This window comes from Cyprinodon variegatus, unplaced genomic scaffold (genome assembly GCF_000732505.1).
Source record: "Cyprinodon variegatus isolate N-32 unplaced genomic scaffold, C_variegatus-1.0 Scaffold486, whole genome shotgun sequence".
NCBI lineage: Eukaryota > Metazoa > Chordata > Actinopteri > Cyprinodontiformes > Cyprinodontidae > Cyprinodon > Cyprinodon variegatus.
Genome location: NW_015150939.1, coordinates 531,778 through 545,311, shown reverse-complemented (window position 1 = coordinate 545,311; position 13,534 = coordinate 531,778). Strand labels below are relative to the sequence as shown.

At 38.3% G+C, this 13,534-nt stretch overlaps 1 protein-coding gene across 2 annotated transcripts; it reads right to left on the bottom strand.

The window, feature by feature from the left end:
- Nucleotides 1–2,205: 2,205 nt before the first annotated feature.
- Nucleotides 2,206–13,359, bottom strand: LOC107094500 (DNA ligase 1-like). 2 transcript variants are annotated; one of them, XM_015390125.1, is made up of 6 exons: nt 13,227–13,359; nt 10,253–10,293; nt 10,101–10,176; nt 7,420–7,485; nt 6,441–7,303; nt 2,206–3,751 (listed from the first exon to the last, which is right to left on the bottom strand). In XM_015390125.1, exons 1-6 carry the CDS (start codon nt 13,270–13,272, stop codon nt 3,683–3,685), a joined length of 1,161 nt encoding a protein of 386 aa, XP_015245611.1. In that variant the 5' UTR covers nt 13,273–13,359; the 3' UTR covers nt 2,206–3,682. The 2 variants fall into 2 exon arrangements, with proteins under 2 accessions (XP_015245611.1, XP_015245612.1); XM_015390126.1 differs by having other exon boundaries at nt 10,101–10,173.
- Between the last annotated feature and the right edge of the window lie 175 nt (nt 13,360–13,534).

Sequence of the window (13,534 nt, the reverse complement as noted above, 5' to 3'; positions counted from 1 at the left end):
GAGGGATCAGGAACAGACAGGAATAGACAGGATCCAGATCAGGCAGGAACAGGAACAGGTGGCAGGATCCCGACCTCCAGGCATCCACAGGCTTCCAGGAGGGTTCAGAGTCTGACTGGGACCAGAAGCATGACCAGGTGGTCACGCACAGGAGCAGACAGGATCAGGTGCAGATGAGCAGGCTCAGTGGAAGAGGGTAGACGAGACAGGACGTAGGAACTGGAACTTGAAGCAGGACTTTAAACCGGTCTCCTCCTGGAGCCAGGCTTACTTTGATAAAAACTGAACCTCCCCCCATAATGAGCCAAAAACTCAGAGGACTCCGCGGGAGAGGAACAGTGGACAGTCAGGAGACAAGACAAACACTAAAACCCCCTATATACTGGCAGCTAGGATCCAGGACATGAACCAAATAAAACTGAACAGAAAGACTGACAGAAAGACAAGCAATGATCTGGCCCTGAATGCTCAGGCTGAACTGAATATAAACTAGAGGAAACAGGTGAGAGGAATAAATTATAATAGAGGCAGGGAGGGAAAAACCACAGGTGAAAGGAATGACTAATTAAGGGAGAGCAAACAGGCCAGATCATGACAGTTTTTGTTGTCAAGATATTTTAAACACATAAAAAAATAAAATGTTTTGAATATTCCACTTAAGAGTATTACTGCTCCCACCATCTGTTTTAGAGGGGGAAAAATGGTAGTTGTGGCCAATGATTAGCTAAGGGCGACTATGGCCACCCCTGGCCCCCCATCTAGCTCCGCACCTGAAGAGCTTATATCAGGGAAACCAACTTTTCACTAAACCTTGGGGTGAGATTTTCAAATACTTTGGACAGCAAACCCTGTCAGGGTTAGATGAGGATAGGTGCAGCTAAAGGTTGGAGGTTTTCAGAGGATTTAACTGAATCAAAGTGGAAAAATTTGGAATTTTTATAGCACAGTAAATGTTACTGTGTAACAATAAGTGGTCTGTAGTTATGATGTTAATTATGTATATTTTTCTCACAATATACATAATTTTCTACACTGGTGATTTTTAGAGAACTCAAGTAAAGCGGAATGGGCCCTACTAAACTACTTGCATCTTAAATATAGTTTAAACTAAGAATTTCACAACATCGTTCATTAATTATTCTACGGGAAAGGATTAGGGCCAAACATTTTAAAAAGTTAACTGATTTTTAAATATAAATCAGGTTAATTAATATAGGAAAAAAGTCAGAATTCTGATTTTTTTTCTCAGCATTCTGACTTTAATCTCTTAAAAAAGTCAGAATGCTGAGAAAAAAGTCCGAATTCTGACTTTTTTCTCATATTACACTGAAATAAAATTAAAAAATCTGTTAATTTAAAAAAAAAAATTCAGTGGCCCTAATCCTCTTTCGTATTATTCTTCGCAGTTAAAGTAAATAAAAAAATGGGGAACTAATAAGCTATTACTGGCACTGATACAGGAACCAGTGCAATCAAAACCTATGCAAACTACACTGTGTATGAATATTTGGTAATAGGCTAAGGATTAAAAAGCTTTATTCATTATTTTATTAGTTTTTCTTACAACTGACAAAACAGCTACAGAATTCAGACCTCCTAGGAGGCTGTAGATTTTATAAAAAAACTTACCATGACAGGAGACACACTTCTCTGGATGTTTCATTTATATGGTGTGATTAAAATTAAGCTTTTAAACATATCCTGTGGACCAAAATAAAGATAAATAATAATAAAAGAAGAACATCTCTGTGGTTTCTCCTCTATGAATCCAGGATAAATGAGTTGTTCTGCACATCCTCCCTGTTGGTTGGTCCTTTCTTGGGTGGCTGATCTTTTGAAAAATAAAATACATACATGATTCTTTTTCTTTTTGTGAAGCTCCTATGGGTTTGAGAGGCAACCTGAAAGCTTTAAGAATTAAAATATTGTGTTTTTTTATATATATATATAGAGAGAGATTTTTTTTTTACATTAAAATTCTACACAGGGGCAAAGAATGGCCAATAGAACAAGTCCTGGCCCACATTATGTCCCTATACCTTAGACCTAACACTACAAATATATTATGATGATATATAGACTTTTTGCCAAAGAGTTATAGATATCATTTTGATTTGTTTAACCAAATTAAATTATTTATTTATTTTTTTTTATTTAGGACAAAGAAAATTTCCAGTAAGCAGATCAGAAGGTTTAATACATCATTTATTGATTGACAGGTAGCATAGAGAAGAATACAGCAGGCACAAAGTACAGCACTGTGATTGGCCAGTAATATTGTAAATAACATATTATTTTAATCTTCTAGATGTTGTTTTTTTATTTACTCAGATTGCTCTCTGTATATTCCCTTCTTTCCTGAGCATAAAAAAGACATTTGTTGCCTTCTGCTGGCTTTTAGGGTTTTATATTGTGGAAAAAATTTTTCACTTCTCTATAAAAAAAATTAAATACAGTACATTCATAACTCATTTGGAAAAGTTTTACTTGGAGGAGAATATCTCAGCATCTCCAGCTCATAGTCTGGGATTGTTTAAAAGTTTATCCAACCTGCGGCTGACTATTTTGCATGTTTTTAAACACATGAATCTGTGCTAAAAAAATCCTAATGGCGCTTTCCATTACATACTAAATTACAATTAGCTAATTATTGCATTCACGTGTGTTATAATCTATATTGCATTGTTGCAGCAAGTGGACCTCCATTGCTGACCCTGTTGATCCGTGCACTGTGTTCATGTCTACCCATCGTCCTCAAGGGGGGGCTGCTGCTCCGTGTTTCATGTAACCTTGGCTGAAGGAGCAAAAGTGGAATATTTACACAAATGGGATGCCAGCTGTGGAAATCACTGTTATTGTCGCTGACAGCTCATGGCTTTAGAGTGTTCCTCCTCCTTTCTTCAACTGCTCCTTGGCTTGTTCAGAGTGCAAAGCGGGATAAGAACCCAAAGTGACACTTTTAGACCTTTTAAGCTCTCAGAGAATCAAATTCTGCTTCCGCATTAACGCACCAGACCAAAGACACACATGACTTGGTGGTGCAATGTAAGATTTATCTCTGAATTCTGCCGGTGCCACTTGGGTTCGTTATAAACAGTCTAGTTTTAACAGTGCGTGAGCCAAATTAAACACAATCTGTGCTTCAGCTGGATCTTTAAAGAAACTGTAAGGAAGTAATGACTTATTCATAATATGAACATTGTTACTGTTTAACAGTCGGACAGCATTAACTAAGTTATCAGTTATTGCACTGAATATCTACAACTGACCAGCAGGAATACATGTTACAAACGATACGGTCAGATTGAAGGATCAGGGGTTTCTAGTATTGTGCATTCAAAGTAAAGTTTGAATGAAAGTGCATGAGATTGAGAAAGTGCAATTAAAGTGAAAAGACCCCGTCCTTCTTACAAATAGCGTTTTTACAAGCAATCAGAGAGGGAAATCAGAGATGGAAGAGAACCTGCAGAATCTCCAGGAGGCAGTCCAGTTCAGACGCGGAAACAGAGACTGATTCCTCCTGGCAATCTAAAAGCAAAGAGAATTCACACTTTCTACTGACGAGCCACGTACGGATTCACGATTAAAGACGTTCCTCCAAGTGCAGCGATGATTGTGAGGGCTGGAAAATGGGGAATGTGTGATTGTGATGTGTGAATGGAAAAGGGAGGGGGGGGTCTTCTCATCCCCGGCGAAGCTCCCTCAGCTCTGCTGCCACTTTGCGTAGCTCTGCTTCAATCTCCAGGAGCTCCTAGAAAGGAAAAAGTATGAATAGCACATGAATGCAGGGTTACTTTTTAAAACTCCAAACAGACGAGAATCATGAGAGGTAAAGCTGAGGATTTGGACACTAAGTTCAGGAATTAAAGATCCAGATTGCTCCTGTGAATGTCAATAAATATGAAACGTTATAGATAGATGCTCTGCTTCAAACTTAGAAAGCAGATCCTGCTTATTATAAATAAGTATATGAGGGTTTTTTTGTTTCCAATACTCTAAATAATCTTTTTTTGTATGTGTGAACTAATCTGCTGAGATTAATTTTCTTACCAAGGACTAAAACTAGAGAAACCTGGTGATAGATATCAAACCTAAACCCTGCAGCTGTCTAATCCAGGCAGAGCTAAGCCAACACCTCAGAGCGAAAGCTATTACTGCCTGAAGAGGACTGGCAGCTAGCTTTATTTAATATCTGCCATGTGTTTGAAAAAAAGAAAAGGAAACAGTTTAAAAGGAAACGTATTGAGGCCCATCAGCAGATGTCAAACGGGTGAACGGAGGACAGCAAAGCTCCTCTGAGCTGTTTACCTCTGAGCGTCACAAAGCGTGTTAGAGTTCCTGCAGCTCCATCTGATAAAGTACCTCTTCACGGCAGGACGGGTGGAAATAAGTGTTTCAATGTTTTTTTAAAGATATTAGAATTGGGTAAATATAGCTTTAAAAAAAAACTGGATCAGATTTTGGTTACAAACTCTCATTTCTGGAAAGCTTGATTTATGTTAAATATCCAATTTGCCAAATCAAGTAACCTAGATTTACCGTAGAGGATTTTATAAATACTTTAGACAAAGTAAAATTACCTGGTATAAAAATAGTAGGGATGCACGATATAATCGGCCCCCTATCGGTATCAGCCTGTATCGACCTTAAAACTGAATATCGGACATCGGCCACCCCACCGATATTAAACCCGATATTTGATCAGTTTCTGAGTTTCTAAAGTCTAAAAAAAAAAAACAAAAAAAAAACTACTTCTTCTTCTTCCTCAAAAACTTCTTTTTTACAGACTTAAAAACTTCTAAAGACGAGGGAAAAAATATTGATATATTAAAATATCACAATATCTTCATATGCTGATATATTGCCATTTAAAAACACCATATCAATCTCTTTTACTAATGAAATATTGCTATATGTCATCGTTATGCTACGAAATCCCCCGAAAATTCAAGAAATTTAGCCATATTTTATATGGTGATATATTGACATGGTATCGATCTATTTTACTAACAAAATCTCACAAGAATATGCAAAATATCACGAGAGTTTTTAACAGAACGATGAAATTTCATGAGATTTTGAAAGTAAAATAGATCGATACCGCTTTTTTAAAAATCAATTTGATATCAGCATATGAAAATATATTGGAGTATATTATTTTTCAAAGTGTCAGAAATGGATAACAAAACTGCTATTTTCAATGACTACTTATTTTTGTCGGGCTTTAACATCGGTATCGGTATCGATTATCGGCAACATGAGTTTTAAAATATCGGATATCGGCCAAAATCCCAATATCGTGCATCCCTAAAAAATAGTCTTAACCCAGATTTAAATATAATGTTAAAAAAATAAATAAATTAAGATCAAACTTCTGTAAGTCATGCAAAAAATGCCAGAAAGAGTAAACAGAAACTTCAAGGTCATAGTTTTACATTTTTCCATTAAAAATTATTGATTTTTCAAAAATAAAACTTCCACTAAAGTTTAGAAGTATCCATTTCAACTGAAAAATTATAGTATCTAAATATTGTTACATAAATATTGGTGGGTCCAAAACTGTAAAATATATTGCACCAATAGGAATGCAGGATTCTGCACTGACAGAAATAGCGGGTAGAAGACCCATGAAACGAAACTCAGGCTTTGCCAGATTCTGTGATACAGCTGAAAATGGCTTTTTCACTTTCTTACATTTTACTTTATTTATTTATTTTTTTTACAGACTCAACCTTAATAAAAACAAAGGTGAATCTCAGTCAAGCTTTTGAATGTTTGTGCCGACTTCAGAGGTGGACTCCTTTGTTCTGGACAGTCAAAGTATTGCTATGGCTGCTAGTTTTCTAATTCTAACCAGAAGTCAGTACAGTTAGCTTTAGCTTTTTATTGTTTTTTTATTTGACAGACCTAGCAACTGGCTGGCAAACAGTACAATTCAAGGTCTTGTCAGGAGAAGTTAAGCCATCTCTTTTAATTCATTCATTTGCCATATTGTAATATCAGATGTAATCAGTACTCCAGTTGAGGGGGGATGAGATAGCATCCCCCTTCTTAAATGACCATCACCCCATACCATCCCCTGTGACATTTTATTACTGAATGTGCAACATTTCTACCAGATATTAACAGTAATGGCCATTAAATTTCCCCTTTCAACATTTGGTGGGCTGTGGGCTTACAGATAGCCACCCTGCATTCTTTTTTTATTTATTTTTTTTATAACTACTAGTTTTAATATTTGTAAAATTGCATCAGTCACCAGAGATGGAGTTCAGATTTCTTCATGAAAGGGAGCCATTGATGAATTAGGAATGACCATAAAAGGGCGTCAGGTTCAGAGACTCTTTGACATTTTACCTTAGTGATGACTTAAAATAATACACACATTTCATTTCAGTGCGATTAAAAACCTTACAGACATGCTGTCGGTTTTAACTCACCTCCCCTTCATCTTCTTCAGCATCCCCTTCATCCTCATCCTCTCTAACAAACTCCTCCTCTTCATCATCATTCTCTGCATTTTCCTCCTCTTCCTCGTACCTCTCCCTCTCAAACTGCCTCGTGGCCTCGTCGCTGGCCTTCTCCATCTCTCTCTTCTGCAGCGGCTCTTTCACCTCCTCTGCTTCGTTCTTCTTCTTGACTTCCTCCTCATCTCCACTCTGTTTTTCCTTCACCTTTACATCCGTAATGTCTGTGTTCCTCTTCCCGCTTGGCTGCTCCTGCGTTTCCTCCTCCTGCACCCGTTTCATCTTTCGGACAAGCTCCTCCAGCTCCTCCTGCTTCTCCTTCCTCTCCCTCTCCTGCTCTGGCTTGCTCCCGTTGTTTTGCTCCTTGAGTAGCTCCTTCAGCTCCTTCTCCACCTTCTCTTTCTCCACCATCAGCTCCACTTCATTCTTCTTCCTCTCCTCCATCCTCTGCTTCTCCAAGTCCTCTAATTTTTTGCCCTCTTCCTCTTTGCTCTGCTTGGTCTTCTTCTCCTCCACCTCCTTTTTTAGATCTGCTCCTTTCTGGTTCTCCTTCTCAGGCTTGTGTTGCTTCATTTTCAGCTCCCTCAGCAGCTCTCTGAGCTCTTCGTCATTCTTTTCTTCCTCTCTTTCCTTGCTGACCTCTTCAGCTAACTGGCTCTCCATCTTTCTGTCTCTCTCCTCTTCATCACCTTCAGTCTCTGGCTCCTCTTTCTTTCCTCCATCATCTTCCCCCTCACTCTCCTCTTCTTCCTCGTCTCTCTGCTCAAATTCGCTCTCATCGTCGGCCAGATTGTACTCCCCTCTCACCTTTTCATCCCGCTCCTCCTTTTCCCGCTCTGTAAAAACAATCGGTACTCAGTGTCGGTCTCATTTTCAAGTCAATAAAATGACATCCGAGCGTTTCTAAGGCTGATAAACACATCAGCAGCTGTCAGTGAGTATCTTTGCGTACCGTCATCAGCCAGCCTCTGCAGCTCCCTCAGAAGACCCTGGTGTCTCTGCAGCTCATTAAGTTCATCTGCAACAGCAATGCAGCACAAAGACAGCAGCAGGTGAAAAACAGGCCTCCTCTGAAGGGAGTCCCTCAACATCTTCTTAGTGTTTGCTCAGCCTCTTTACACAAGAAGAGGAATGCCGGCTTTAAATGCCTGGTATTTCTACACCGTCTCACATTATATCATAACCACAAAGCTCAAAGAATTTCACTGGGTTTTAGAATAGAAGCAAAAAAAAGGTAGCAAATATAATTAATTTAAATATTGATAAAAATTGTATTTATCTGGATTACCTTGATTATAACAGCTAAATCCGTGTCATAGTTTTGGTTCTGTTCAAGTTTTATATCTATGTTTTCATTGGTCTTATTTTCATTTCTGTGTTTTAGTTATTTTTTATTCGAGTTCTTAAATATTACTTCGCCCTCCTGTGTCAGTCTCATTTTCCCCAGCCCACTTCTTGCCTCTGTTCACACCTGCTCCCAATCTGCTAATCAGCCTGGTCCTCGTTTGTCTCTCCCATATAGTCTCCTCCTGTTCAGTCACTCTTCGCTGGTTTGTCGTCGTCTCTTTGCGCCCTATTTGTAAGTACTGGTTCTTAGTTTTTGTGGATTTATGTTTCGGATTTTTAGCTTCTGTTGAACTTTTTGGTTAATTAAATATTCAAGAAACCACTTCAGCTTTTTGTGTCTGCTTTTGGGTCCTGTCAAACCTCCTCCCCCAGTTGACAATCCGACCTAACCTTAACATTTTGGGTACCAAACATTGTGAGCATCTGTCAGGAAGTCACTGCTCTGCTGCACCGTCTAGGAATCAGTGCAATATTCAAAATCAATTTTAATTCCTCAAATCTAACTGTATATAGAAAATCATTATTTTTGCTTGTATTTCTATTTTAAAAAACTCATACAATTTGGTAATACATCCTTCCACTGCTATTTTGAACAACATCAGTTGTGCCGCTCTGTTGGTAAATAAGGGCGGATAAATGTTGAAGAGTCGGGGAAACATGGTTTGGCCAGGGGTGTGAATCAATCTGGTGAGGCTCAGTACTCTCTAGTCGAACAGACTGGACCAATCACAGCGCAGGAGGCGGGTCCGTAATGCAGCATTGCTTTTTGTTACTAATAAAAATCAAGATTGCAGCTGGAATAAAGCAATGCTTTAAATATGTCCTTTAATATGTCCCAGAACATAAAATTTCACCAACTGCCTGCTCTAAGAACTTTTATTTAAACAAACAGGTGTTTTTAACGTCATAGTTATCTGATTTCTTCTCAACTGTTTCTGTGACCATTAGAAATTAGACTACCAGCTCCCTTCAAGAATAATATACCAAACACACAGTGTAAATCAGTCTGCTTGGTCAGGCTTAAGAAACACACCTTACCTCCATATACAATTTTTTTTTTTTATTGTATTGAAATAGATCCAGAAATTTTACATAGACTTTATCTGATCTCTCCTGGTGTTTTATAGCTTTTGATGCAGTTGTGTAACAAAATTTACTCAAATAAATTGAGTTCAATGTGTTACTTTCACTTTTCTGATTAATTATTTAGTTGTTTTTTATGCAGTGGATGCATTTGCTTTAAGGAAAAAAAAAAGCATTACAGATGAACAAGAATCCAGCTCATCCTTTGCAATCCTCCTTTCAGCTGCTGCCATCTGGCAGGACAGGCTCGCTAGCAAACACTAGCAGGTATAAAACTCCTTTGTTCCCCTAGCTATGGCTTTTCTGAATGATTAATATTTTAGTTAGGCACTGCTTACAACATTATTTTATCTATTTGTTTATTTTAATATTGTTTTTTATGGAACTGTTTAGGAATATGTTTTTTTAGATACTTCTTCTAAAATGATGTGTTTTATGTTTGAACCACTCAGATGTCAAAGACAAATATCCATCTCAGGAAATGTTATGGACAATAATAACTTATATTTTGTCACAAATGATCAATGGTGTCCTAATGTGTCCTTCATTATATCCAGCTGCTCTTTGAGGCCTCAGAGACTCTAATTTACCAGGAAAAGGGCAAGTGGTTCTGCCAAGACGGGGAGAAGGGAATAACGGCGTACAAAATTCCCCACAACCCATGTAGGAGATACAGGAAACATCTAGAAGAAAGTGTTTTGGTTTCATAAGACAAAATTAATGATTCGGTTGGTATGTAAATGATGTGCGCAGCCTATCCTCACTTAGAAGCCTGGCAGCAGCAGCATCATGTTAACGAGGATGTTAGATGGAAGCAGGAACGGACTCATATCAACAGGGTGAGCCTGGGAGAAAACCTGTGAGATGCTGCACTTGTGTAAAGCAGGTAGAGACGTACCTCCATAGATATGTAGTCGCTTTGGATAAAGGCGTCAGCTAAATGCATAAACATGTAGAGAAGCTGTAACGTCTTCATTGTGCAGTGTTGACTAAATTAGCCTTGGACATAAATGCATGCCACACTTTTCAGATAGGTTTTTTTCTTTTGTAATTACTGATTAATTAACACCCATTTTAAATGTATGCACTATTTTATATAGGTCTAAAAAGGTAAAACAGACCAGATCAAGTACTTTCAAGATTGCTATTTCATTATTAAAGCATGCTGCTGACATCATAGATATACAAGATATGATGTTATACCTGCAAGCTGGGATCCAGCACACTCATGCTGCCCCCCGTCGTCATTCAGTGTCTCCTGAATTATACATTCAACCTGCTGGCAACAACAGCACAGTTAGTACTTGAGGGTAAAAGCTGAACAACAACATAAATACAGAGAACTTCTTTCCGACCTTTGCGTCATTAAGGGGTGAGGTAGCTGGTCGGCTTCCCACTGCATGGATGGAGTTTGCAAACAGAGGAACAAAATGTTAAATGCAAGACAAGATCTGTAGATGTAGGATTTCTGCAGCAGCTGATGGTATGACACAGCTGAGCAGGTGAGCGACTGTGCGCCTTTAATCCTGCACAGGTGGAGCTGTTCCCTCATTAAGGTGAGAGCAGTTTCCCCCGTAAAGAACGCTGCAAAGGAGCTTAACCCTGCATCCCTCTCAGTCTGACATCACGGCAGCTTTAGCTCGCAGGTAGTTTTTCCCACCGGAGCTAAATATGTCACCAATCCTCCGCCTGCACAGACCATTGAAGGCAGCTTAAGCAGCTCGCTCTGCTTGTTTTCTCACAAGAAGACAAACTAATCAGAACCTGAGCCACACCTTAAAAAAATATAAGATCAAATAAAAATTTGGTTCAAATAAGTTCAATTTTTTTGCTGCTTAAAAATGTGAAACATGTGCTTTAAAAACACAGAAGTAAAGAATTGCCAGAGCAAAAAAAAGGCTAATTTTTCAGTTTTTTGTGTATAAAGTTTATATTTCATAATTTTATCAAAGGTTTATCATTGATATTTCTTTCTAATTCGAGCTAAAGTTATTTTTCAATACAGTGCACAGGCATCCAGCTATAATGTGGTTATTTGCTGAGTGATCCATTGGACCAACAGCAGCTCATCTGTTGAAGAAAAGAGACTTTCAAGATGAAAAATATCATAAACAGGAGGGAATTTTTCGATAGGAAAGAAAATACATCAACATTTGCTTTGTTTGAAGAAATTGATTATTTTCATAAATATAAGAAGAAAATACATTTTTCATGTTATGTTAATAATTGTATTACTCCTCCAAATCTATTAATTATCCTGTTTTGCTAATTTAGGTAGTGTCACGGTCTTGGTTCTGTTAAGATTTCTTTGAGTTTTCAGTTTCACGTTGATTGATGTTTTTCTTTGTTCTCTATTTTTATTGGTTTAATTCCTATTTTGTTGTGGTTTCTGGATGTATTTGAGTTCTTAGGTTTTTTTCTTTGTTGCCCTCTTGTGTTGGCCTCCTTTTCCCTAGCTCCTTTCTAGAATCCTCTGTTCACACCTGCTCCCAATCAGCTCATTAGTCCCGTCATTGTTCAGTCGCCCATAAACTCTCCCAGTACAGTTCCTCAGTGCTAGTTCCTCATCTTTCTCGGTCTTTCCCCGGCTCCTCATGCTTGCTTTCGCTGATGTCTCCATGGTTCTGGTTTGCTTTACATTTTCATGTTGGATTTTTGGATTCCTGCCTCAGTTGCTTGTGAACACCTCCAAAGCTCAACCAAACCTTTACAGGTATTTGGAAAGATTACAACCAATCTGCATGATTCGACTTAACTGACTCTGAAGAAGACGAACTAAGTAACCAAGATGGATGAAGTTCTAGCAGCAAAGACATTACTCCTTGCTGTATGAGTATTTATGATTATATAGCAACAAAGTTGCCTTTTGTACGGTGACCTTGAGTGTCCAGAAAGGCACCTTTGAAAGAAAACGTATTATAATTATTACTGTGACAGCTATCCAGGGTCTGGCAATGTCGCCGCAAACACTTGCTCCACATGTAGTAAACTCCACCGCTTCCGCCTGACATATTGCTTTGTATTTTCTTTATTTTCTTCCCCTTTTAATCAGGTTTAGGTTTTTAAACAAAATAAAGAACTATATTTAATGTACCAAAGAACCCACTGATGTCCAGGAAGTTTTTTTAAACCTTTTTTTTTCCTTTTTGAGGAAGACACTGTATTTCGACCTTACTAAAAAAAATATGTTTTATTGTTTCCTATACAATATATAAAATAAAATATTATAGTGAGGACTTTCAGGCTTCAAGTGGGGATTTAATTTATGCCGCAGTGATGATTTTTCATGGTTTTACCACCTCTGCCAGAAGCAAACACATTCTGATATAGATTGTAGGCATGGAACAACTCTCTATTTGGGGTAAGTCAAACATTCGACTTTAAAAGTTGATAATAGAAAACTGAAACAGTTCTATTTAGTGTTTAGGATTTAAAGAGACAGTGCAGCCTAAATGTAATCCCACAGATTGATTTAGATTATCATTTGTTGCCCCAGTTTATAATTTATGCTGTTTTTTATAGCTTGACTCACATTTTACACTATAACTAAAAATAAATCAATCAATCCATGTTTACCAATAAACATCTCTGGGGATAAAGGGTGCTCAACATGCAAACATTAACTGTGTTGACTAATGTGTGTAATTGGTAATGGGGCCCTAAATCATGTGGTTAGGGCCCAATACAGTCTCAGGGTGGCCCTGTTTTTTTATCCCTTATAGTCAAAATATTTTTTAATATGACAAATAGTTTTTTTTATCTTGTTTTTACTCAAACCCTTTTATTTATAGGCTAATCAAATGTTGACAGAAATCTGTATAGTTAAAGTTAATTCGTTTGATGTCTAATTTATTGGTTTTAAATTAACATTGTTTTATGAGCGCGCCACAAAGGCGCGTGGCGCTTCATACACGCGCACCTGTGCGGGGCTCTAATGAACTCTGAATGTGCGGGTTAAGCTGTGAGGATCACATTTTATCCATGTCCCATCATAACAGCCAGTGGTCGTTATAGTGACCCACTATGAAGCAGATCCATACAATCAGAACCAGGTTATGTAACGCAGCGCGTTAAGCGCATTAAGAATAAAACCTCCACTGTTTTCTTGTCATTAAAGGAACAAACCTGGTCTGTGCTCCTTAATAAACAGCATGTATCTGTTTCTAGTCCTGTTAGTAACAGCTGAGCGGATGCAGCACTGCAGTAGATTTTAAACAGGAGGCTTTCATCCGGAGGGATGCCCGCCTATAGCCGCCTTTTCCAGCCTCACGCAGATTTTAGGATTTATTCGCAGAAATAGATCAGCTTGGAAATGTGATGGTCGCCTACCTCCGACTGCAGCCCAGAGAAAGATCGCGGTTATCAGAATTCCCATAGGATCCGTGAGTGAAGTATCCTGCAGGAGATAACCTTGAAAATGCTGGGCTGGATTTTCCTCCCACAGCCGCTGAGTGAGGTGGAGCCGCGCCTGTGCGCGCGCGTGTGTCTGTGCGTCAGGTGACCGAGCTCAGATCAAAGCCCAGACCCAGGAGGTCAGGTGTTCCTCTGCTGATAGATAGATAGATAGATAGATAGATAGATAGATAGATAGATAGATAGATAGATAGATAGATAGATAGATAGATAGATAGATAGAT